This window comes from Cupressus sempervirens, chromosome 5, assembly GCF_028749045.1.
Source record: "Cupressus sempervirens isolate cs-2001-9-10 chromosome 5, ASM2874904v1, whole genome shotgun sequence".
Classification (NCBI taxonomy): Eukaryota; Viridiplantae; Streptophyta; class Pinopsida; order Cupressales; family Cupressaceae; genus Cupressus; species Cupressus sempervirens.
The window spans coordinates 348,396,645-348,422,624 of NC_143122.1; the positions used below are offsets into that span (position 1 = coordinate 348,396,645).

The 25,980-nt window shown below is 36.1% G+C and overlaps 1 protein-coding gene across 1 annotated transcript in view; it reads left to right on the top strand.

Moving 5' to 3' along the window:
- The window catches only part of MEE21 (PIN domain-like family protein), a 68,197-nt gene that overhangs the window by 24,626 nt on the left and 17,591 nt on the right, over window positions 1-25,980 (top strand). The window contains exon 5 of the mRNA XM_089830262.1: window positions 17,702-17,770. Within this exon, the coding sequence (XP_089686388.1) occupies window positions 17,702-17,770 (69 nt within the window). The remainder of the gene's footprint in view (window positions 1-17,701; window positions 17,771-25,980) is intronic.

Genomic DNA, 25,980 nt, shown 5'->3' on the forward strand with positions numbered 1-25,980 from the left:
CCCCTTTGGTATTTTGTTTGTAGTGGATTCTTCACTTTCAAGATGAGTGGCCAAAAGTGGGTGGCTTTCTACCAAAACGCTGGGATTAGATGGGGACATTGGGGGCTTCATTTCCCCTTTTTTTAAATTAAGGGGTGACTTGATTTACGGCCTTTCTGCTCATCTGCTTGTTCTTGTTCCATAATATATTTTATTAGTATCTGTCATGGCATAGATGCCCCATTCTTTCAGGGCAACATTTGATGCCTTGCCCAAGTATTCCAGTGGTTTTGCTTTTCTTCCAGTTGATTGTCTGACCTTCCCTAAAGGTAAGCTACATATTATCAAAAATTTTAGGTCAATGGCCAACGAACAAACAGCTAATTGTAACAATTGGATTTTCTCAACTGTTTGGGCATTGCAAAAGCAAGATGGGTTTCCCTAATTCAACACCCTCTTGAGATACTTCGATTTAAAATGACATGAATGCAGATAATAAGAGTATGCCTATTTTTAATAGCCTGAAATATGTCATAAAATTCATGTGTGAAATGCGAGAACTAATCTAACAACAATAAAAAGGAAATTATACTTGTGGTATTTAGTGAGTCATTCCTGGGATTGAACAAAAACTCAATCTCATTGGGGCCTCATCCACTCACAGAGTCAATAATCCCACAACTCCTAGGAATAGCGTAAGCACTAGTCTAGTGGTCAATCCAATAGTAATGCCTTACAAAATAACCTACTTACAGACTGCAGTGCTATTCTTCCATATCCTCGATGTGTAGACAATATCTCAATGTTCTACTGAAAACATTCTCTCCTTTCCTTGAACAGAAGCAATCGACAAAACATTAATTATAGCAAATGATAATGGAGATCTTAACAACTCTTAATTATATTGATCAGAAAAACACTGTGATACATTAGAGGAGATAATAACTCACAAAATGTGATTCATATTAGCCTAAATTGGTTTATCTGCTGTTATAACACAGGAAATTACAAAAGCATGTTTGAACTTCTAATTCTAAGAACAACAAAAAGGAAAATGTCTACTGCATCAATCATGCCTTAATATTAATGATTTTGAAATGTAGTGCCAGTAGGAATAATCTGCCTGCAGAATCACAATCTGGGGATGGGCTTGAGGCAAAAGATGTCTGCAGATATAAATGAGCATGGGCCTTATCTTCTTATCTAGATTCAAGAGACAGCATAAATAACAGTTGCTGCTCTATTGATTAGCTATGTTATGTAGCTGGTTGCGTGAAGATGGAGTGGTTTGTTTTGAGCTCTACTAGATTGGATTCTAGGTAGGGGTCGAATTTCATGTAATCCTTGGTTGAAAATTTAAACAGCAGACATATACTCTGGAAATGATGGAAAAGATAGTTCCAAAAGACCACATCATTGTCTTGGTCAATAGAGAAGGGACAACTCCATGAAATAACAACAGCGATATATTTAAGGAAGCCACTGCCCAGTCATCATGAAGATTGAGAGATGCTATAAATGAAAATATACAGAGACATTATACATAGGCAGCGATAAATATTCCAAGACAAGTCTCCAGCCTGGATGGACACACTAGCAGCCTTTAAAGGATAAGTTTATTCAACAGTGAAATGACAAGTCAAATAATTAAGGAAACAGCGATTAATGGGGTCATCACCATGTTTACCACACCAAGAATAAAATAAGAGATTGAAGTTCATTTAGAAGACAACGAATTGTTAAGAAGTCAAAAACTGCGAATAGTTAAGAGGAATTAAGTGGAATGTAAGGGTGTGATTATTTAAAGACGTCTTTTGGAAAGAGAAAAGAATGCATATACATAAGGAGTTTATTTCTGAAGATTAAATGAGCAAAAAATTGAAATAATATAATATGGAAAGGAAGAAGAACAGCACTGTGGTGTGAAGATAGAAGAATAATAAAAAGAGAGAATGTGTGGTGATTGAAATATTAAAAGAAGAATAATAACATATGAGAAGTAAGCAGCGGAGAAGAATAAGAATGCATTGAGTAAGAAGAAGAAAGAGTAACAAGTGGAGGGGAGAGGAGATTTAAGAGTAAAGGCATCCAATATCAGAAAATTAAAAGATGAGAGAATAAAGAGTAAAGAAATAGTTAATATTTATATATTCAGGTTTATCAAATCTGATATATACATAAATATATGTTAAAGAAATAGAAGAGAAATTAAGGAAGATGGATTCTCTTATAAAGGGAATATAAAGGACATACTCAGATATTAGTGGAAGACATTTAATGGATTTGGTGAAGAGACTTATAAAAGAACCATCATCAATTGGGCAAGCAACTTTGGCAAGGTGGAAAAGAAGTTTGTGTGCAGTGAGTTGGTGCTCGCGAAGATGAGCAGTGGGGGTTGGTGCTTCTCGTAGGTTGGAGCCTATGAAGTGCGGGATTTGGAGCTTCCAGTGAGTTGATGCTCATAAATATAGGGGTTGGAGGCTCTAGTAAGTTGGAGCCTACAAATCTTTGTAAAAGAACAGATTATGTAAGAAAGCATATATTTGCCATAGTTTTCTCCTGCATTGGGCTTCCACATAAATCTTGTTTTATTGTGTTAATGTGCATAATTGTTGATTTCAGCATTAAAAGTTATTAAAGCAATTGTTTGGATGAAAAGTTATAAATTGGCAAAGTTGTTATTATATTGATTCACCCCCTCTTAGTATAATTGTGTGCTCGTCAATTGGTATCAAAGCCGGTTCCTTCTTTAAAGCCTACTCAAAGAAGGATCTACTACCATTCAAAAGATGGAGAAGAGGCCTACAGTGAGGAAGAGGATGTTGATATCATGGAAGAACTTCATTATGCTTATGAAGAAAATGGAAAGCTTAAGAAAAGGAATGTAAAACTGAAAACACAAATTCAAGGATAATATGAATCCCAAAAGAAATCATACAAAGTAATTGAAACACTGAAAACACAGTTAGAGGAAGCCAAACAATTTCAAGATGAAATGACGAGAAAGTTAAATGCAAAACAAGAGGATTATGTCAAATTAAAGGAAGAAGTCATCATATTGAAAAATGATCTAGAGAAAACCACTGTCAAATTGAATACCAATCTTAAATTTGAAAAGAGCTCTGAAATTCTGACAAATATAATTGATAGTCAAAGACCTTCCATAAGAAAGATGAGAGTAGGATATAAAGGAGAAGATAAGGCGAGAGAATGCAACTATTTTGGTCACAAGGGGAGAGAATGCAGCGCACATATAAGAAATCCTCATGAATGGAAAAGTACATGTTATAATCCTTATTTGAACCATAATATTGTATGTTATAAATGCAATAACAATCGGCATATAGCAAAATATTACAGACTTTTAATGATGGAGAGACACGTATAGATGACAAGAGATGAAATGAAAAAAGTTAGTCACAAAAGAAAAACTATAAAAGTTTGGAGAAGGAAGATAACTCAAGGAGAAGAGAAACAAGTGCAAGTAAAACTTGCAATCCATTAATCCCTTGAAGAAAAGAGTGAGATAAGTTGATAGCTTGAAGAATACATTAAAAAGTGTGAAAGATGATTGCATTGATGTCAAAGTTGGCAAGAGGAACCTTCAAAGAGGAAGATACAGTAATGGCAGCAATAAAGCACACATGAACATTGAAGAATCTTTCACAGGGGGAATTAATCACTAGTTTTGGTGTTTGTCCCTTTTCAATTGATGTCAAAGGGGGAGAGATAAAAGAAAGGAGGAAAGCCGAAAGTTAAGACATATTGCCATCAATGACAAAGGGGGATATTGATGGAAATATTGTTTGTCATTGATGGCAAATACAGAGCAAGTTATTATCATGCAATGAAATGAATTATTACAATTGATGTCAAAGTCAAGACAGTAAGAAGTTCAATGTACAACCAGAAATGTTTATACTTACTAGCAACAAGTTTATTAGTTTGAAGTATACAACAATAATGATAAAAGCAAGAGAATGGACAAGTCATGATATCAGAAGAAATACTCAGCAAATGGAATAAGTAAGCAGTTGACAGGTCAAAGGATAACTATTTCAAAGAAAGCAACCTCAGTATTTGATGCAGCAAATATCATACCGTAGAAAATGACATAAATCTGGAGCGGCATTTCTGAACAAGAGCCGTTGGGAGTAATAACAGATTTTAATCAGTATGTAAATACAATGGACTCAAGTATTCAGTGTTAAGAAATTAAAAATTTTGTAATTATCTTTTCACATACATACAAGGTTTCCAACAAGAAGCTCGATATTATTGGCAGACATCTTTGTTATTACCAGATAGACTCATCATAATGTGATGATGTAAATGGACCCTACAGATGGTCATGACAAGATATTGAACACCGGCATGTATTGAAAAGAAGACGGAGAAGCAGAATGACAAATCAGATATATGTCCAAGTCCACAATGAAAGGCTGGAGCTGTTGGGTAAATTGTGCAAGGATACAAACAGAATATTAAGTACAATATGTCAGCGATATACAATTAATTTTGATGGCAGCAATATATATATCCTATCTAGCAGCGACTGTGAAGAAACAGATGGATATCCAACAAAGTAAAAGGAGCAAACAACATCCCGCTTGAGCAAGGAAGTACATACCGGTGATGCATATAGAATGAGTTGATTTGATTGTTGTACAATATAATTGCAGTCAATGAAGGAACAGCAGCAGCCAGTGAATTAGATTGTATTAGCGACGATGTTATAATGAAGATAAAATTTGACATATCACCCAACACACATGAAAAGGAAAATACTTCCAGAACTCATGGCAAATATTAAACGATGTCTATATTATGGTAAAAGTCACTTCTTGCATTAACTGCAAATACAGAAACCAACATGGCAAATACCATTCAACATTGAATTTCACTTGATCATTGGCTGAATATTCAAATGGCAGACATATACTCTGGAAATGATGGTTTTAAAAGACCACATCATTGTTTTGGTTAATAGAGAAGGGGCAACTCCAACGAAATAACGACTGTAATGCATTTAAGGAAGCCACTGCCCAGTCATCTTGAAGATTGAGAGATGCTATAAATGACAATATACAGAGACATTATATGGAGGCAACAATACATATTCCAAGACAAGTCTCCAGCATGGATGGACACACTAGCAGCCTTTAAAGTATAAGTTTATTCAACAGTGAAATGACAAGTCAAATAATTAAGGAAACAGCGATTAGCGGGATCATCACCATGTTTACCACACCAAGAATAAAATAAGAGATTGAAGTTCATTTAGAAGAAAACAAATTGTTAAGAAGTTAAAAAGCTGCGACTATAATTAAGAAGAATTGAGTGCAATGGAAGGGTGTGATTATTTACAGTTGTCTTTTGGAAAGACCAAAAAATGCTTATAGATAAGGAGTTTATTTCTGAAGATTAAATGAGAAAAAAAATGAAATAATGTAATATAGAAAGGAAGAAGAGTAGCATGGTGTGAAGATAAAAGAATAATAAGAAGAGAGAATGTGTGGTAATTGAAATATTAAAAGAAGAATAATTATAAATGAAAAGTAAGCAGCGGAGAAGAATAAGAATGCAGTGAGTAAGAAGAAGAAAGAGTAATAAGCGGAGGAGAGGAGATTCAAGAGTAAAGGCATCCAATATTTAATAGTTAATATATTCAGATTTATGATTTATCAAATTTGATATATACATAAATATAGGTTAAAGAAATAGAAGAGAAATTAAGGAAGATTTGCTGCTCTTATAAAGAGAATATAAAAGACATACTTAGATATTAGTGGAAGACATATAGTAGATTTAGTGAAGAGACTTATAAAGGATCCATCATCAGGTGCGTAAGCAACTTTGGCAAGGTGGAAAAGAAGTTTGTGTGCAGTGAGTTGGTGCTCGCGAAGATAAGTAGTGGGGGTTGGTGCTTGCAGTAGGTTGGAGCCTGCAAAGTGCGGGAATTGGAGCTTCCAGTGACTTGGTGCTTATAAACAGAGGGGTTGGAGCCTACAAATCTTTGTAAAAGAACAGATTATATAAGCAAGCATTTATTTGCCATGGTTTCTCCCGCATTGGGTTTCCACGTAAATCTTGTGTTATTGTGTTCATGTGCATAATTCTTGATTTCAGCATTAAAAATTATTAAAGCAATTGTTTGGATGAAAAGTTATAAATTGGCAAAATTGTTATTATACTGATTCACCCACCACACCCCCACCCCTCTTAGTATAATCACGTGCCCATCACAAGCAACTGCATGATAATTACAATATATTTTGTGATTTTGTAATGTGAGCAATGTTACACGAGGTCTCACACCCCCCTCCCAAACCTCAGAGTACACGTCCCCGAGATGTCCCCGCACTGAGTACTCGTGTACCCAAGTACCCCCCACCTTCGCCATTCCGCAACCATGCTGCCGCTGGAATGGGGACTTGGATTTCTATTTGAATTTTGATTTTTGAATGTTACTATTGGGTATGTAATATGTTACCATGTTGAATGTTCAGTGGTTCTAGTTCATGTTGCAATTTTGCTATGTTCAAGTATTTTAATTTGGTATGTTCTACTAAACCATCATTTCATAACAAGCATTTCAAGTTTTATATTTATACTAGACAATGCCCCTCCTTGCCCCTTCCTCCCCTTGCTGCCGTCCCCTAGCCATCCCCCAGCTGTCCCAAAAATGAGGCCTGTTTCCCCCCCGTCACGGAAACTCGTCCCGACGTACCCCAGTACTGGTGTTACATTGGAGTTTGTGACCATTTTGGACATGGTTCACTATACATATTTCATAATCAGGCAGATATAATTTGAAGCAATTAGCTTCATGTTTCCTTGACATTTATTTTAATCTGTTTAGTCAACCTACAAATCCTCTTTGGACTAGAACTTTGGGGTTATCTTTCCATGCTTCTTAAATATGGAAAGATAGATGTAACTTTAAGCAATCAGTCAAATGTTTCTGTATCTCAAGCATTTACTTTTCTGAGAATAAAGATTGCCTCTATTATTTGTGTGCTATTTGGTTGTTTAGATGACATTCATTTGGTCATGATTAAGAGGTATGGTTTTGAGAGTCAATGTGATTTTGTTTGATATAAAGTAAGAAATTTTAAAATGGACTTCATTTTTGGCATGTTTGAGATGTGATGACAGGCAGTGAGAAGGAGCATTACTAAGCTTAATGGGGGGAGAGCTTCAAATAGGTTTGTGGGGGAAGTTTTGACCTTTGAGATGATGAACCGTGTCTTCTTGCTTGGTTCTTGTAATGTGAAACAACACCAATGAAAGTTTTATTAGGATTTCTTTGATTACTCATCACATGATTGACTATCTTGACTCCCTTATACATTTGGTTTTGGTGAGGCAATTATTCACTGAGCTATCAAAACATGAAGAAACGCTGCCATAAAAAATATTGTCATTGTTTCCAATCACTGAGAACCTGCCTTTTCTTAAATGTCACCTTCTGCCACTGTCTTGGGGCCATTTTTGAGAAAATTGCTCTAGTTTCCCTTTGTATCAGAACTATCATAATTATAGTCATCGATGGCCCTCTTATACAGCCTTCTATACCCCTTTACAACACTTATTGTAATGATTGTTGTGCATTGATAGGAAACATATAACATCATTTGTTACTCCTCACAGACTTGCCACTCTAACCTTTCTAACCCATCCTTGCTCTGGAACCATCTATTCACCATAGTTTATGAGCTTATCAGTTCATTCCTTCTCCATTTAACATCTCGAATAAATACAAACAAAATGGTGCACATATGGTATTTTACTGTCTTTGATCATGCAAATACATCCACTGGTACAATGAATTGCATCATGTTTTCATGTTTCACAACTTGTTACCCGTGCCAACTGCCATTCAGACTGTTATAATAAGAGTTAAAAAAGACAACAAATTAAAACACAAGCATAGAAAAAATGCATATTATAGTTACTATAAATCCCTACCCTCTACTAGCAATGACAATCAACACAATCTTACTATATCATTAAAATTAGTAGATCCAAATCTGTCTTGTTTTCCACATCTATGCCATGTCTTCTTAGGGAGTGTGACTACTCCTTGTCAAGTCTTGAACTTGAAAATTCTTCATGTTTATGACTGTGCGTACCTTGCTTACTGGTATATGTCTTTGCCCTTAAGATCGTACTATTTTCAATTATGTTCAACTAAAACATACTGTTCCTACTACACTATCTAAATTTGTTATATCCACTCATGGCAGTGACTTTTGCATTTGTTTGTGCTATACAATTAATTGGAGACAGACCTGTCCTGCCCTTACTACTGAAAGTCCATCGATTCGAGTGTCTCTGTGTGCTGGCCAAAGATGTTCAAACTTTGCATGGTAGATCTACATGTTAGCCTTCTACGGTTCACCAAAAAATTTTCTCTGGATTCCAAGGTGCATAACTTTCAAGGACTAATTGTGATTTTTTGAGATGAGTAATTGTGATTAGTTTCCAAAAACTCCCCAAATAACTTTTGAACAAAGTCGACAGCAAACCCCGATTTTTTGGGGAATAAATCAGCAGGATGTCCAATCAAAGGATTAATTGCAATTAGTAGTAATACATTCTAGATCTCTGCTTCTGTGACCTACTTTCAGAATCTATACTCTATCGTAGAATCTAAAATGTATTGAATCTATGAATAATAGGCAGGTTGTAAGTGGCTGCTGCTGGTCAGTGCTTTCGAGCCTTTAACAGCATGAGCCTTTAACAATTACTGGGTCGTAACATTTTACCTGTTTAGGCATTGCTGGATCGTCTGAGTTGCTCTAAGTGATAACTGATAACAATACACATATCCAAGTGGCAGGTTGATAACTAAAGAGGTTGCCTTAGAACAATCCTGAGGTTAGTGTGAACCAAAGTGAGGAGTTGCATTAGCTCTATAGCAAACAGATTACATGGGATTCAAACCCACATTCCTTTGAGGGAGGCAACTAACTAATCTACTAATGTAATATCATTCCCACAGCAGCATGGATCAGATTTTGGTGATTGGATAAGATGAGCATTAATAGAAGCATTGTGTTTGGAAACCCTAAACCATTTTTATGAATGTTCAATCTGCTTGAAACTCATAGTCTTTGCATTGAAGCTTTCTACATACTTTGGAGGATGGGCACAAATGAAATTATTTCAAAAAGACCAACTAAATGGACGGGCATTGGCCTAATTCATGATTACAAGTTTCTGCGAACAAATAGTTCATAGGTGGCCATTCTTGTGTTTGAATGTGGACTGCCAATTTGAATTGCATGAGTGAGACCAATGATGATCATGTTTTCTGATCAGATTTAAATATCTAGGCCTGGAGGCTATGCCATGTCAATAGTCATCAGTCAATCAGGAATTGACACATGGAAGTCAGCCTTATACTTCACTGGTTTGGGCAACATAGTGGACAACCTCCTTTGAGCTGGAGGGACATATGTCACACTATTGTGCCATCATGACTGTGGTTGAACCCAACTCCTTGCATCTTGTGATATTGCTATTAGGATTTAACTATATAGTTTTTGAGTCAAACTCATTGACCCATATTTCATGAGTAGTGATTCAAGACGAATCCATCTCTCATGAGAATAAATGGAACACATAGCACTCATTAGATCTAGGTGATGCTCACAGAGGTGAAGCACCGAGGCTTCCTAGGAGGTGACCCATCCCAGTATTACTCCAGCTTGAGCGTGCTTAAAAACGGAATTTCCTCCATGTTTAAACCCACTCTGCTTGCAACCCCATTTGCAAAACCTTCACCAAGTGTTGTGCCTTATGATCCATTCATTAGAAAGCCCCTTAAGCTCATCAATTGATAAGTAGGATAATTTCCACAGCAAGTCAAATTGCGATATTGCTATCAGGATTTAACTGTGTAGTTTTTGAGTCAAACTCATTGACCCATATTTCATGAGTAGTGATTCAACACGAATCCATCTCTCATGAGAATAAATGGAACACTTAGCTCTCATTGGCTCTAGGTGATGTTCACAAAGGTGAAGCAACGAGACATCCCGGGAGGTCACCCATCCGAATACTACTCCAGCTCGAGTGTGCTGAACTACGGAGTTTCCTCCATGGTTAAATCTCTCTGCTTGTAACCCCATTTGCAAAACCTTCGGCAAGTGTTGTGCCTCATGATCCATTCATTAGAAAGCCCCTTAAGCTCATCAATTGATAAGTAGGATAATTTCCACAGCAAATCAAATTGTGATATTTCCATCAGGATTTTACTTTGTAGTTTTTGAGTCAAACTCATTGACCTATATTTAATGAGTAGTGATTCAACACAAATCCATCTTTCATGAGAATAATTGGAACACTTAGCACTAATTGGATCTAGGCGATCCTTGCATCTTGCAATTACACAACAAGGCACCATGCGGATTGCACTAACAGTAGCCTTCATTGAGTAGATTTGTGGACATGAGTGGGCTTGGGGTATGTGGCAACATTTCCCAGCATGTGGTCCCAACAATGTTTAGAGTTTAGGAGTGTCTGATCATGCAGTAGCATGACATGTGGACTGCACTAACTAAAGCAACTATGGGCACATCAACGAGCTTGAGCCATGCGGCAATATTTCATGCTATCACAGTCCGGATAAGTTTTAGACTTCTGCATGTTTGTCATGGTGCATGACCAATCAGGCCACGTTGTGCTAGAAAGTCTTCTGGTTGGTCTTCACTAAAGACTTGTGCTTGCACTAACATATGGATGTGACATGGTTGTGCATCATTGTGGTTTTGACAAGGTTCAAACTTTAGGAGTAGACACTTATAAATGGTTTTGACATGATATCACGTCATAATAGAAGAATTGGAAAAACATAAATAAACAAACCCAATATTTTGTTTCATATTTGTAGAACAGAAATGGAGGAAAAGAATTGAATAACAGTAACTTCTTTACAAAAATATCCTTCTACGATCTTCATGGCTGCCAATGAACACTTATAAATGTATAGGATTTACAATGCAATTGTAGTAGACAGTTTAGAGAGCAATTCTCAACTCCCTTTGTAGATCCAACAAGCAAAAATGAATGTTAATCCTCTTGGAATGATAATTGCTGTTTACAAGAGAAATGAACTAAAGTGAGCTTGTTTTGGTGTTTCATGCATTTTGGAAGTCCCTTTTAGGGTTGAAAAAGAGTTCTAGGTGCCCAATCAGAAACCATTTTTGTAAGGAAAAGGCAGGTGCATTTGATGTTGTCTCAGGTTCACCCCAAATAAACCAGTTTGCCAAATACCATGTACTAGCCAGATCAGCAGGCAGACCAGTGTTGGTATCTGCCTTGCCTATAAGCAGATCCAGTAACATAGGTTCAGCTAATCTAGTTAGGGTTAGATGACTACAACAAAATAAATTGTGCATGGAGCAAGGGAAACACAAACTTAGGTGGTCAATAGGCTCAAAACTGAGGGTAAGTATTCAAAACATGAGGAGAGGTCTTTCAAGTGGCAAAAGGATGTAAAATGTGAGCTTGCAAGTAGCTTGTTGATGTTTTAGTGACAAACACGTACAGAGGGGGAGCCTGGACTAATTTTGAGCAGCAGAAAGGGGGATTAAGTGCATGCTTATAAGTACTTTGTTGATGTTCAAGTGATATAAGTAGCCATAGTGTTTGCTTGAAGTGTTGTAGGCTTGTTTGTTGAGATTGACAGCTGATATGCATGCCCCAGAGAGTCTAGAAGTATTTAAGTGCTACATGCAGAAAAAAAGGCATGTCAACAAAGCATGGTATGATGAGTTTAAGTGATATGATGGTATGGATTGCCTGCCCAAGTGATGTGTTGCACTTGAAGTGATGGAACACCTATAACAGGTGTGTGGATGTCTGTCAAGTGACACAGATGACAGAAATGAGAGCCTATGTGCAAAGTGACTCATTCAAGTGATAAGAAAGGTCTATTAGTATGTCCAGACGTGTGAAACAACTGTCAAGTGTTAGTACTAACCAAAGTTGTTTAAATCTGATAAGAATGCTGATATGTTGCAAAAATGACAAAAAGGTGCACTCGGGAAGTTGAGGCAACCTTTTAGTTCCAGAAACCTAAAATAGGTGTCCAGAGGAGTAAAACAGTCTTTAAATGGCAGTCACAAGGGAAATAATGCATAGAAGAGAAATGTGCCATATCCCACAAAGTTTCCAGGACACTGGTAGACGGGGATGCATTTCAGGGACAAGATTATTTGAATTGCCCACTCCTAAGGTTTTGGATGTCTGTTCCGGTGATCTGTATAAATAAAAATTTCAATCTACAGGTACTTTTTCAGTTTGTTTTTGTTCATGTGTAGGAGTTATTAGACAAATGATTTTTTTCTCTTTATAATGATTTCTATTAAGGTTTTTTTATTTTGTCATTCTGTGTTAGCACCGTGTAATGTCATATAATTTGAAGAGTTTTTACTGTAAGCACATCCACAGCCTTACTAGATTTCTTTGCTGGTACTGTAATTGTTCTCAGCATTTCCAATGTTGTCATGCATAAATGCATCAACTTCTCATTTGCTTCTGGTATACATTTTGATTATTGCAGACTTAGGTTCAGTGAAATAATGAATGATCCAGTCTGATCTAGTCTATAATTACGTTTTATAGCTATTGCATAAGTAGTATGATCTGGTAACAAAATTGAAACTGAGTAACTAAATACCAAAATAAAAGAATAGTTTTTTTAAACATGGACAATTGTTTTGAGTGCTGGAAGAAAAAGGATGGCCAGCTGTCCCTGAGATGGTTTGGGACCATCTTAGGTGGCCTTGATGTGTCTTGGGAATGGCTGGCTGTCCCTGTGCCATCCTCGCATTTCAGAAATGTCACCGATGTTTTGAAAAAAAATTGGGGATGGCTGGGAAGTGTCATGTCCCCTATTTTCCGTCAATAGAATTAATTAATAAATGATAAAAAACATTATCCTATTAGAATCACAACTTACATTACCCTCAATTATATATAATAAAGATTTAATGAAAATCTATTTTAAAGACAATAATCTATAATAGTTATAAGGCTACCCATATAATAAACCATGTATAATGGTATAATTCAATAACATAAATAAATAATAAAATATTACTATTAAATTTGATAAATAATAATAAGTAGTATCATAATACATAAACGTAATAATATGAATATATAAAAGTATGCATATGAATAATATATATCTCTTCACATAATATAATATAGTCAAATATAAAACATAACATAATCAGTAGCCAATACATGGCTATCAACATAATTATAATTATTAATTAAATCAATGCAAAACGACTAAGTCAATAGTCATGACTGTCCTTCCGTAGGTATCACCTGTATATGGAACAAGTGATCGGGGGAGAAGACAGGGGAGGAGACAAGCCGCAGATTGCAGATTGCGGAGACCAACCAGCGTGTACGGAGGAGAGTATCTAGGGATCACTCAGGAAGAGAACAATGAGTAACATCCAGTCAAGGGGAGATCAATCATGACAAGAAGACATCCTCAGACCAAAGGTCAACCATGGACGAAGGTCGAAGGAGAGATAGTTAAGGATCTACGTTCAGTAAAATAACCTAAGTGGAGAGATAGGAACATTGAAGGGTCAGATTTGAGATTTAATACTAAGAATCCATACACAGAATGTAGGACGATGAATAACAGGAATGCGAGAAGCAATATAGTGGAAAGAATAAACAATGCACAAAGCAGAGGCAAACTAGAATGAAAGGAGACTAGGAACATGGGGATAATCGGCACCATAACCAAACAAAAGAACTACTACACTTGGTCAGAAGCAATACCATAATTACTAAAGGCATACGTATCAATCAATATACTGTCATGAATAATATAGCTTCAGAGAAAATGAAGGTCTATCAAATACCGTGAACATATGGAGTGAGGATGAATATCGAATCATATACAATAACTTATGAAACTTTCAAGTATTGCTATCAAGGAAATATAATCATTGATATTAGTAAGGAAATGCTTGGTTGAATGGAACCAAGTCAGGAACTATTAGTCAAGACAACTTAACAATACTGATCATAATATCTATTAAGATAAGCCTGTTGAACTCCAAGTTACGCAGATTCAAAAAAAGAGGCTCAATCTAAGTAGAAGGCGTGACGAGCATAAATCATATGGGAAAAGAATTAAAGGATAATGAAACATAATTATTGGTATGGACTATGGAGACAGAACTAGTAGAGGACTTATATCCTATTGTACACGAGTAACCTTTCCAATTACAAGATATAAGGAAGTCATCAATAGTATTCAGGAATCATTGATTAGAAACCAAGATCCACAAAATAAGTTGTAAGTGGGATGAAATAGTCTCAACCAAATTGGAGAGGGATCATTGCAAGGTTTGTATTATATTGCATAAATATTGTTGTCAGAATCTAAAAAATAGCAATTAACAAGAAGTCCAACAGCTACTGCTTAATTAAATCAAAATGTAAGGTTTAGATAGAGTGTAAGAGAAAGGGTTTGAAGTAAGGGACATTACAGGAAGCCTCCCCAAGCCGCCCCTAATCCCATTGACATCCGCAGTGAGGGAAAATGGGCATAAATTTCTGAGTATGCATCCTCCTGCATCCTTGAAATGTGTGATTCAAGTAGCATGAGAGGATGAAAGTGTGCAAGAACTGTTTCTCATGGTGCTTTTATTCGCCTATGACAGCAGCATTTTTCCTTGGAATCCTTTATTCCAATAGGAGTCACAACATGTTCCAGCTTCTCCGACCAAGGTGCCTGCAAGTTTCATCTATGCGACAGATCCATGGTCAGTACCAAGGGTTTTAGCACAGTTTGCAGTTATTAGGCATGTTACAGTCATGTAAGTGGCTGTTTTTTATGTTTGTCTTCATGTTGATGATGTCATCAAGGACAACTTCCTAATTTCTACAGGTATGTTTACAAAAGCACGGTGATTAGGGTTTCATTGATGCTAATAATCATTTGCCAACAACCATGGCTTTAGCCTGTTAAGTGCCGATTTGTGTTGAAAATTCCAGAGTATCTCCAAGGTTTGAAAGCAATAATTCAGCCATCTGAAATAGGATATGATGATGGTGAGGCTAGGATCTTGTTGTTCCTACTTTCACGGGTTCAACTGCAATATTTGGTTATGTCAAAACCCAATCAAGTATTCTTTATTTCCTGGTTACCGTGGAGGCTATTAGATCCAATTCACCAAGAGTTTTTGGTACAGTCATGCAGTTAGGGGTTCAGATTTCTTCGGAGAATCCGATAAGTTTCAGATCCAAGAGGCACTTCAGAATCAGAAAAAGGGATGTTTATGTGCCATACGGCTATTTCTTCAAGTTGTTTTTTCAGAAATCCCATTTTGGAGGGAGGGTTGAAGGCCTAAGTTTAGGTTTGCTTAAGTTAGTTTTTATTTATTTTTAAGCAATTTTCTCTGAAACAATCATTTTTAAGATAAATTTCTGTATTATCCTAAATTCCCCGAATCAGGTATTCTGTAGCCTTGCTTTGAGGACATGAATGCTTAATGATAGTTTTATAGCATGCTTATGCTGCAAGTATTGTAATTCAAGTTGGTTTTAGATATCTGTGATTTTATTAATAAAATTGAAATTGGATGATAACATTAGGCTGTTTATTGCGATTATTTGTTCATCTTTCGTAGCTTTTCATGCAACTTCGCTATTTTATTCTTGGACTCATCTGTTGACCTGTGTTGAAGTTGTTATTCCTTTTCAGATCTTGTGCGTTAAATTGTTTATCTATGCCTTAAATCTATAAAATCTCACTTGCAAGGCAAGTGCTGTTATTAAACTTGTGCTGGGGCAAGAAAAAGGAGAAGCAAAAAGTAATTTTCATACTGCACAGAGATGTGTCCCAATCCCCTGGGACGTGTCTCCCTTTTCAGAGGCTTATGTAGAGACTTTACAGGATTTAGTAGTGAAAGATCAAATGGTTTTGGATACCAATTCGAGTGTAAAGAATTTGAGAGAAGCTGTAACATCTGGAAATGAGTGGGGATTTCAGAGTTGTTAGGGGGTTTGGTGTTGCAGTTTCCAAGTATTATTAAATTATAGTTACAGTCCACTATATTTTCATCTTTTATGTAAATAGTTAAATCAATAAACTATATTTAAAAAATGGCGTTCCCAAGTACCCCTCCATCACTTATTTTGAAAAATAGTCGTACTGGTGCTGCTATCAGCCTTCGGAGTCTGCAAGTATCCCCAATATCCATGCAATCTTGGTTATTTTACTCATGTGAAACCCTCAAAGGATATTTTGTAGTAATTAATGACTATACTTATTTTCTATAGCTTAGTCTAAGTTTAGTTTAATCTCATAAGCTTTCCCTTATAATTTGAAGAGAGGTTTTACCTCCCTTACTGTTTTGGTTTGTCTCAAAGGAGACAAATTAAAATGTCTTTATCAATGATTATATGAATTCTATTGCTTCAAAGTTGCTGACTTACAATATCAGCTAGATATTCGTTGTATAAAATAAATTTTAAATAAATTTTTGCCAAGTTTTTGTAGTCCCCAGAGTTTAAGAAAGTCCCATCATGATTCGAAAAAAGAGTGCAAAGTGGGTAGAAGGCTGGAACAAGTTTGCTCTAATTGGTATTTAAAAGGTTGAACTGATTTAATCAATATGCAACTGATCAATTTCGATTGTGTTTCCAGCAAGGTTCTATTTCTCTTTAAGTGACTGATGAATTCTTTACCTCTTTATATGTGCTATTGAACAGTCGTCGTTATTCTTTGCAATGAAATATGGCCTTTTGGGTGATTTGATACATTGCATGAGACTGTGTGTATAAGATCTCAGTAATATATGCCCCTGAGCTCCTTACCACCTGATAAGAAATCAGAGTCAATTTCTGATGGCAGTTTGTAAGCTTGCTTGTGGAAGAACTGTGAGCCTTATCCATTTTCATTTGTTTTGCAATTTTTGATCCCCTATGAAATATGACGAAATCCTAGACTTCCATAACATGCTAACTTTCATGGATTTAGATAGTATGAAATTGATAGTATTGATATTGATATGCAAACATGCAAAATACATATATATGATTTACTTTTAATGACACTTTCATGCATATTGAGGATAAAAACTGCATTTTCAGAAAACTTTGCAATTGCCTGTAATGGTATATTGACAAGCATAAATGTTTATTTACATGGCTACATCATGATGCTCAAATATTTTTCAATACAGACAGTTTACATAAAAATGCTATACTAATTGCATAAGTAAAATAAAATGCTCTAAATACAGCATAACTAATAGATAGAACTGTAGTTCTATTCAACAAGGTAGTTCAGAGCACGATACAATGCTTGGGTATGGTAAGGACCTGTTACAAGTTACAACACCAACCTCATTCTGACTGCCAACTTACTATTGAATGGCTGATTGACCTAAGATGTTTATTTTAGATGCACATCTGTTAACAAACTATACAGAAACAAAAGAAAATAAATGCAACACCTAGGCTTACAACGCACCAAAATGCATAATTAACAAGAGAACAAATTGGGTAGCAGAATCATACATTGGATACAATAGTGACAATATAACTGAATACGATGATTAAACTTAATGCATTGATATGTGTTGGGAGAAAGATATTTTGTAATCTGTTTGGTCCCATTTTTCATGTGCATAATTTCTAACAAGGATCGTACCATTTTATTGTACAGGCCCCCAATCCGTTATCTTGCAAGAAGAAGAAAATAAAAGTTGTCAATTCTTCAACAACACACAACCAAGTAAGCTATCTTTTCTCCTTAGGTTATTATTCATCTTATGTTTTATTTGAAAACCCATTGATATGTGCTGACAAATTGACAGTAGTGTTTGATTGTCAATGAAAACTCAAAGGTTTTTTTTTTTAAATTTATTTTTCTCAATAATGACAAATACATGGCTTGTAGGGAGTGCCACTACTTTTTCCATTACTCTTTGCACTGTTGTTTAAACTAATGCCTCACACAATTTTGATCGTCAGTGAAATTCGGAAGGGCAAATTATTTGAACTCTTATTTTGAATTGTCTAATGAAATTATCTTTTATAAACTTAGGTATGTACAATTGTGGACTTCCATGTAATTGCTTTTTGACTCCAGTAGGTTGTCTTAGTTTCGAACTCTTTGGTATTTTTTATGCTACCATTGTCTTAGGGCTGGCGCCCTGAAATTATTTTGCGATAGGCATAAATTGGTGATAATATGTTTATTATAAATGCACACAAAGGCTTTAATTTTTTGAACTGCTCTTCATTGGAAAATTTTAGCTCGTTGCTGCCTCAGCTGGCTATAATTGAATTTGGTTGAGATTTGCATTTTTCTGATGAATGTTATCACTCGTAATTTCAAAAAAATACTTTTAGCTGTCTAAATCTGTTTCTATGTAGCTCAACCTCTTATAAATATACTCTATTACTGTTGATGTTAAAATGTACTCAAGTTTTCCCTATTGCTGGAGAGAGAAATCATCAAGTGTTATCATGGGAAAAAATTGTTCTTTTGTATGTCTCCTACTATAATATATCCTTGTAGTACAGTATTATACTATAAATTGCTTATAGATCCACTCAAGCTTTGTGTCTTCAAAGTTTCAAACCCCTTGGTTTAATTGACAATTATATAGACAACACCTATAAGATGCATTGAACTCCAAGGGTGATTTGATTTCTTTTCCCTCCAAAAATAGTGGACTATTTTTCCTTTTCTTAAACTATGGTATGGACCACTTTGAAAGGTACCTGGTATTGGGCGCTGCCTAAAAATTGATGCCATTTGCTTCTATAACTTGGCTCTGTAAAGTTATTGAAGTGCATTTGGCTGCCCTTGGGCCTTAAGTATGACTTGATTTAGAAAAAGATTGACTTCTTTTTTAAGTGGAAAATATTTGCAAATGCTTAGTCTTAATCTAGTCTTAGGATTCTGTTTTTTTCTGATGTAAGAACTTACAAGTCATTCCAGCAAAGGACTCAACTAATCAGCAGGAAGCTACAACCCTAACAGAAAACTTACTCATATCTGTATTAATATCTCAAATGACTACTGTATGCTATTATCAGAAGGAATTGTGAAGTACACCTTTTTGTTATCATTATATTAATACACTAAAATTTACAAGTAGGAGATATATTCCACAGCAAGTCAAATTGTAATATTGCTATTAGGATTCAAGTGACTAGGTTTCATAAGTATTGGTTTATAAGAACTCATCTCTTGTGAGAATGAATGGAATACTTAGCACTCATTGCATCTAGGTGATGCTCACAAAGAGGAAACACCTGTTAGAAATAGATAATATTGAGGGGGGGGGGCTGAATCAGTGTTTTACATTCTTTTGCCCACAACTGAATATACTTTATAACTTGCATATGAAAGTAAACCAACAATGTTGAACAATAAATATAACCATACACATAGAGAACTCATAACACCATTATTTATTAACTAGGGAAACCTTGGCCAAGGGAACACCCCAGCGGGGATGATACACACTAGATGATTCACTAAACAATAGGATTTGGTTAAGGATATTGACCCTGTTAGGAGTCTATAAAGTACATATAGTGTCTCGAGTCCTTGTTAGAAGCCTCAACCCTATTAGGAGTTGGTAGATCAATTACAATGTATGCAAGAAGAGCCTACTACCCTAACATGCAATTATACAATTCAGTTCCTTCACATAATAGATATACATACAATACTTGCTTGCTGTTGTAACTCGCACTTGCTCTGAATTAACATCAGATTTTGCATCACATAAGACTCGCAAATGGTTCTCACAATAGTTCGCATGTCACATCTAATCATGCAACTTCCACAATATCTGCGCATCACATACATTCATTGCGCAACTCACTTTCTCACTATTTGCGCAACATAAGATCTGTACTTATATCTTGCACATTCACAAATTGTTGCTTAGTCAGCGCTCATATCTTCACATGCTTGTCATAATATAAAATAATATCCACATAGTCGGCTTAACATGACTTAGTAATTATTTTGAAACCAAAACATTCCTAAAGTCGTACAACTTTGTTTTTTGCTATGCTCTGTTCTACACTGTTAAATGGCAGCACAATTAAACTTACTGTAACTTGCACCGTACTAACCGTACACACATCTGCACGGGTGCACGTCATCATGACAATGTCACAAACCCTTCCTCAACTGCGCTTAAGCTAATTCTTTGCGCATTGTCCGTATTGTTAAGATCTATTCTCTGTACTACTGCAAACTGTCTAATACTTAGACAATTTTCTGTCTCTGAATGCATAAATGAAATGCTGAGTATATGTTGCCATAAATGACAACCATCAAAACATCTAACTGACCATATTGCCAACAACACCGGGACTTTGACAGGGCACCCATCCTAGTACTACTCCAGCTCATGTGCACTCAGCCATAGAGTTTCCTCTAAGGTTAAGCCCACTTAACACTAATATTTGTTTTCATATTTTTCTTTAAATTTTTGAATTTATGTTTTGTGCTCTATGAAACAAGCTTTTAGTGCTATTGCTTGTCAAAAGTGTTTTTGTGTATGATCATATATTTGTACGTACCTTATTCGTCGATCACAAAATGTTAAGTCATTGAAACAAGGAACCTTAACCTTTGAATTAATTTTGACATCAAAGGGCTAATGAAATAAGAATTTTTATTTGGTTATGGTCCTATTGCGAGGTTTTCACATCATCACCCCATTAGAAATGGGGACCCCCTCTTTTTACTTTTGCTCCTGTATTTCAAGTGTGGTTTGACTAACTTTGACATCAAAGGGCTAATGCGATAAGAATTTTTATTCGGTTATGGTCCTATTGAGAGGTTTTCACATCATCATTACATTGGAAATGGCGACACCCTCTTTTTACTTTTGCTCTTGTACCTCGGGTGTGGAAAATTAGTTTGACAAGTCTCTTTGGTCAAGTAAGGGGAGTTTTTGTAAGGTTAAGTCAGACAGAGGGAAATCAGTCATGTTGTAGGCTTCATTTTGAGCATGAGGGCAAGAAGATTGAGGTTAGTACTCAAGCCAACCAACTTCAACCTATAGGCGAGTCCCCTTTAATAAATTCACTTTGAGAAAGAGCTTGGAGGAGGGCCGAAAATGATCAAGTATGACAGTAAGTTGCAAAGAGGAATTTCCTCTGGGCATGGCAGATTCTGCCTGCCCCAGAAGATTCCAAATTCCTTTCGTATCTGTGATTTCAATCCCCCTCTAATTGCATAAAATCCTTTTAAGCCCCTCCAATCTGCCTTGTGAGTAAGTTATTGAGGCAATCAGCTGAATAAATGGGATAGTTTTGAGGTCAAACTATCAACGGAAAAGTGAAAATCAGAGTGAAACATGAGGATTAGAGGCTTGCATTTGAAGAAATGAGAAATTGCCACAACAAAGGGAGTCTAAGGGGTGAAAGGAGAAGACATGTTGCAAAGATAAAATGAGGAGGACGTATTTCAAAGAGGAAATTTTTCTAGGCATCATTGAGGAGAAGCATCATAACATGAGACAAATTCATATGACTCTCCTTCTATTTGGCATAAGAATGCAAGTTTTGATGCTCAAAGCTAGAGGTTGGTCAAAATTGACTAAGTGAAAGCAGAAAATTTTAATCCTATCCCTGATTTCCTATGATCAAGGCAGTTGGAGGCAAGGATTAAAGGCATTATGAAAGAGAATTCCCTGGGTAAAAGCCACAAGTTTGAGGGATGGAGTGGAAAGTGTAAGGTAGTTTATAAAGATGAGAGAAGAGGATGAGTGAAAAGATCAAGATGAAATTCCTCAAGGGCAGGCAGATTTTGCCTGCCCTTGAGGAATGTAAAATCCTATCCTACCCTAGATGTCCTCCCTCTATCTACATGGAGATTAAAGCACCAAAACAGACCTAAAATGATGAACAAGAGCATGAAAATGATGAAGGAGATTAAACATCGGTGGGATCTTATGAGGAAGTTTTAAGTTTGAAAAGTTTGGAGTGAAGGATGAAAATCCTCTTGACCACTTTATTTCTGCCTTGTCCTTATGATGATAAAAACACAAATTTAGCCTTCCAAATGCATGAAATGATGAACAAAAATATGAACATGACAAGAGAAATCAAGCGTTGGTAGAATCGAATGAAGGAGTAAGGAGTTGGAAAGATTGGAAAAGTAAAACAATTCCTCATGGAGTGGCGGATTCCACCACCCCAAGAGGATTCCATAATCCTCTATCATGCTCAAATTCCACCCTAAGAGAAGAAGCCCGTCAATGGAGAAAGGGCAGCAACTTGATTAATTATGAAAGAAAAACATGCCTTCAATCCACTATATGAATAAGTCAGCCTGCATACGGATAAAAAGGGAATAAATAAAATATTTTGATTGGTGCAAACTGACCAAGTCAGCCTTTCATGAGACATGCCCTTTGAAAACCCACATCACCTATATAAGGGAGGCAAAGTAATTCTTTTTAGCATCAAATTCAAGAAAAAACTATCTCTGTTCGAAGACAGCTTACTTTGCTAATTAGCAGCAATTTCCAAAGTTAGCAGTGTCTTTCTCAATAGAAGCACCGATTTTCTCCTAATAAAGACAGCAGGCCATCATGAGGAGTAGTGGATTATTTATGAAGAGTGGTAAAAGAAGATTTCTTCCCCCAAAAAATCTGAGATTAAAAGGTGGCAAGATGATAAATCTGGGCATATTATATTGGATCAATGGGATTATAATTCCAAGTGATAAGGTTTCTTTTCAAGTTCTAGTTTCCTTTTGAAAATAGTTAGAATGTTATAGAGGAGAAGAAAACTACGAAATTATGAAGTGGAATTCTAATTAACTGAAGCATTTGGATTAAAGGTTTTCAAAATAAAGAAGTTCAATTCTCTAATCAAACTAAAACTTAATCCACTAATCTAAGTTTAAAACTCAAGTCTAATTATGAAGTAGTGATGGCAGGGGCAAGCATGTTAGGAGTTAACGCGGGAAGTTCAAAGAAGGATAGACAAGTTCAAGTGAGGAATGGCATTGAAGATAAGCGACCAAAGTCTAGTTTCACCACGAATAACAAGAAGATTGGTGATATCAATCTTGGACCTATCAATATACTTCAAGTGTGAGACAAAATGTATAAAGCTAATCCTTCTAAGATGGCTAGGAGAATGGTCAGAAATATAATAGTTCAAGCAACTTCTTTTCCTCCTACCATGCAATGCATTGAGCTAGTCCTTGAATGTGCAATGCATTACAATCCTCAAACGAATGCCATCCAAAATAACAAGGACAAGAAGATATTGACTGTCCTATAAGAAAAGGCAATTAGAGATGCTTTCAACATACCATACCACAAGGTTGGGACCAATGTCACAAAAGTGCAATCCTTGAAGCACTACAATGATCATGTAGATGCATGTGCTAAGAAGATGAATGGGGAGTGGATGATTGAACGAGGGAATCATAATTCCAAGGTTTGAAGTTGAACAAGATAACTAGATCAGATTTCAAGGAGGATTATGGTTATCTCATAGTCATGCTGAGTAAGGTAATGGGAGAGCCTCAAGGATCAGTTTTTGAGCCTTGGGTGCTCTACTTCATAGACAACATACCTACAACAGAGGTGATGTTTGTGCGGGCAAAGATAATCAGTGACAATCTTGACCTCCAATGAAAGATGACAAAAACATTCTACATGACATCCTATTTAGTCTACATGTTTTTTATGGTTTTCAAATTCCAAGGACTAATAAGCTTGGGAACATGTGGAGTTGCTATAGGAAAATTTCTAGTGCATGAATACTACCCACAACTACACCTTCACAACAAGTACTTCAAGATATTCAATGCTGCATTTTCTATGAAGGTTCTAAGAGAGCGACAAGATGCTCCACATTGAGTATTTAGAAGTACTTGTTGTCCTAGGAATCTCCCAAATATCCTTCAAATAGGGTGGTGTCATGGAGTTTGAAAGACAACTACTTGCCTATGATAAGATTCTAAAGCACAAGCACAAGCTAGGAACTAGATTCTTTTTCAATCTTGGAAGTGAGACTTATTCATCACAAGCAGTAGCAAAGGCAATAGAGGAAGAATTCAAATTCTATTGGTGAGGATATTTTGAGGCAAGAGGAAATTTTAATCCTGAGAAGAAGATTAAGAGAGCATATGGGAGTAGATATCTCCACATTCCACACATAGAAGACTATTGGCATGATGTAGAGGATGATTTGGAAATTAGGAAGAGGATGTTCTTAAAGCTAATGGTGGACATGATTAGAAAATACAAATAGAAGAAAATCCAAGCTCTTGATCAATTGGAAGAGTATAGTAGTATCACTAGAGGAAATTTCAAGACAACTACAAATCATGAGCTGAATGTGATAGATTGGCATGGCGATAAAGAGGTCAATGTTGAAGCTTTAATGATTCCAGTTGCTCTTTTCACTCAATAGTGGCTAGATAGGGAGATGCCAAGCTTAGTGAAAAGAGGAATCCCTCTGACATATAAGAAGATGAAAGAAGTGGAAGAAGTTGAAGAAGAGTCATCCGAGAAGCCTCAAGCCTCAAGTGAACAAGGAGGGGAAGTTGGTAAAAAAAGTAAAATTTTTGTAAAAGATCCACCTAGTAAGAATTCAAAGGATACAAGGATAAGGATTGAAGAGCCACAAGCCAAAAAGCAACAACAAATTACATCTTTATCCAAAGAAAGTGCCACAAGGAAGGAGAAAGCCCTCTAAAGGAAAGCAAGTCAAGAGGTTGTTTTGAATTGGAGGATAGTATTAGCCAAAGGTCTCAAGGATATTCACCCTTGAGTCAAATGGAGATAGAAGGAAATCTTCCCCTGCATAAAGAGAATGAAGATGAGATGATAGATATTGAAGATTCTCCTAAAGATGGTCAAATCCCACCTAATGAAGGCCCAACTGAGGACATATCAATCATCCCAATCGATGATCAAAATAGAGACATTGGATTAGGAGAATGCACAAAACCAACATGGTTGGGGGATATGATACAAGGAAAAGAGATTGTGGAGCCAAGGCTAATAGATAATATTGAAGATATTATACAAAATCTTGGAGAGGAGGAGAGTTAGCGTGTATGAAGATTGGCGAAGGTGATTAGAGATGATTCAAGGACTTGTTAAGTCCAAATTTCCATTCCAAATGTGGACAACACAAGAGGTAGCATTCAACCTTAAGATTATGAAATAGAACGTGAAATGGGAGCTACTACAAATAAACAAGAATTCAAGGAAGCCCTAGATGTTCTTTAGGCCCTATGGAATAGAGTGAACAAGGAAGTTGCAAAGGAGTACAAGGAAGAAACTAGAAGTTATAGAGAATACTTTAAGCATGTCTTCAACCCCTTGTAGTAGAGAGAACACACATTTGTACCACCTCACCCTTGAGAGTGAATCGATTGATAATGCAGAAAGTTTAAGGATATCAGTACAAGAGACACACTTGGATGGACAAAGTTTCACAAGAGGGGATCACCTTCTTCCAAAATTTCTTAAGCAATATCTGGCACTCACACTAGAGCAATATTTCAAGCCTTGGATAGATTTTGGGAGGAATTCCATCCCATCAAAGATAAAACCATGGTTTCATTGCAAGCCTCGACAAAGTGTCTTGAGTATTACAAAGTAATTGGTAAAATACTTGTTATTAATAGCGAACGAGAGGTCATTATATACAAAAGAATGGAACAATGTTTCCTTAGGAAATGATCGTAAAGAATGGAAACATTCTATTATATATGAAAGAAAGCTAAAAAAGCGATAGCTAACTAAAGGTAACTAAATATTTACAATAGATTACTATTAACTAATAATAGACGAGTGTCTATTATCGTAATACCCTCCCTTAATCATTAATCTATCTACAACACCAAGCTATCCTCTGAATTTGATAAACTTATTAGGACCAAGAGGCTTGGTGAGAATGTCTACAGTCTGATTTGTGGTAGAAACATACTAC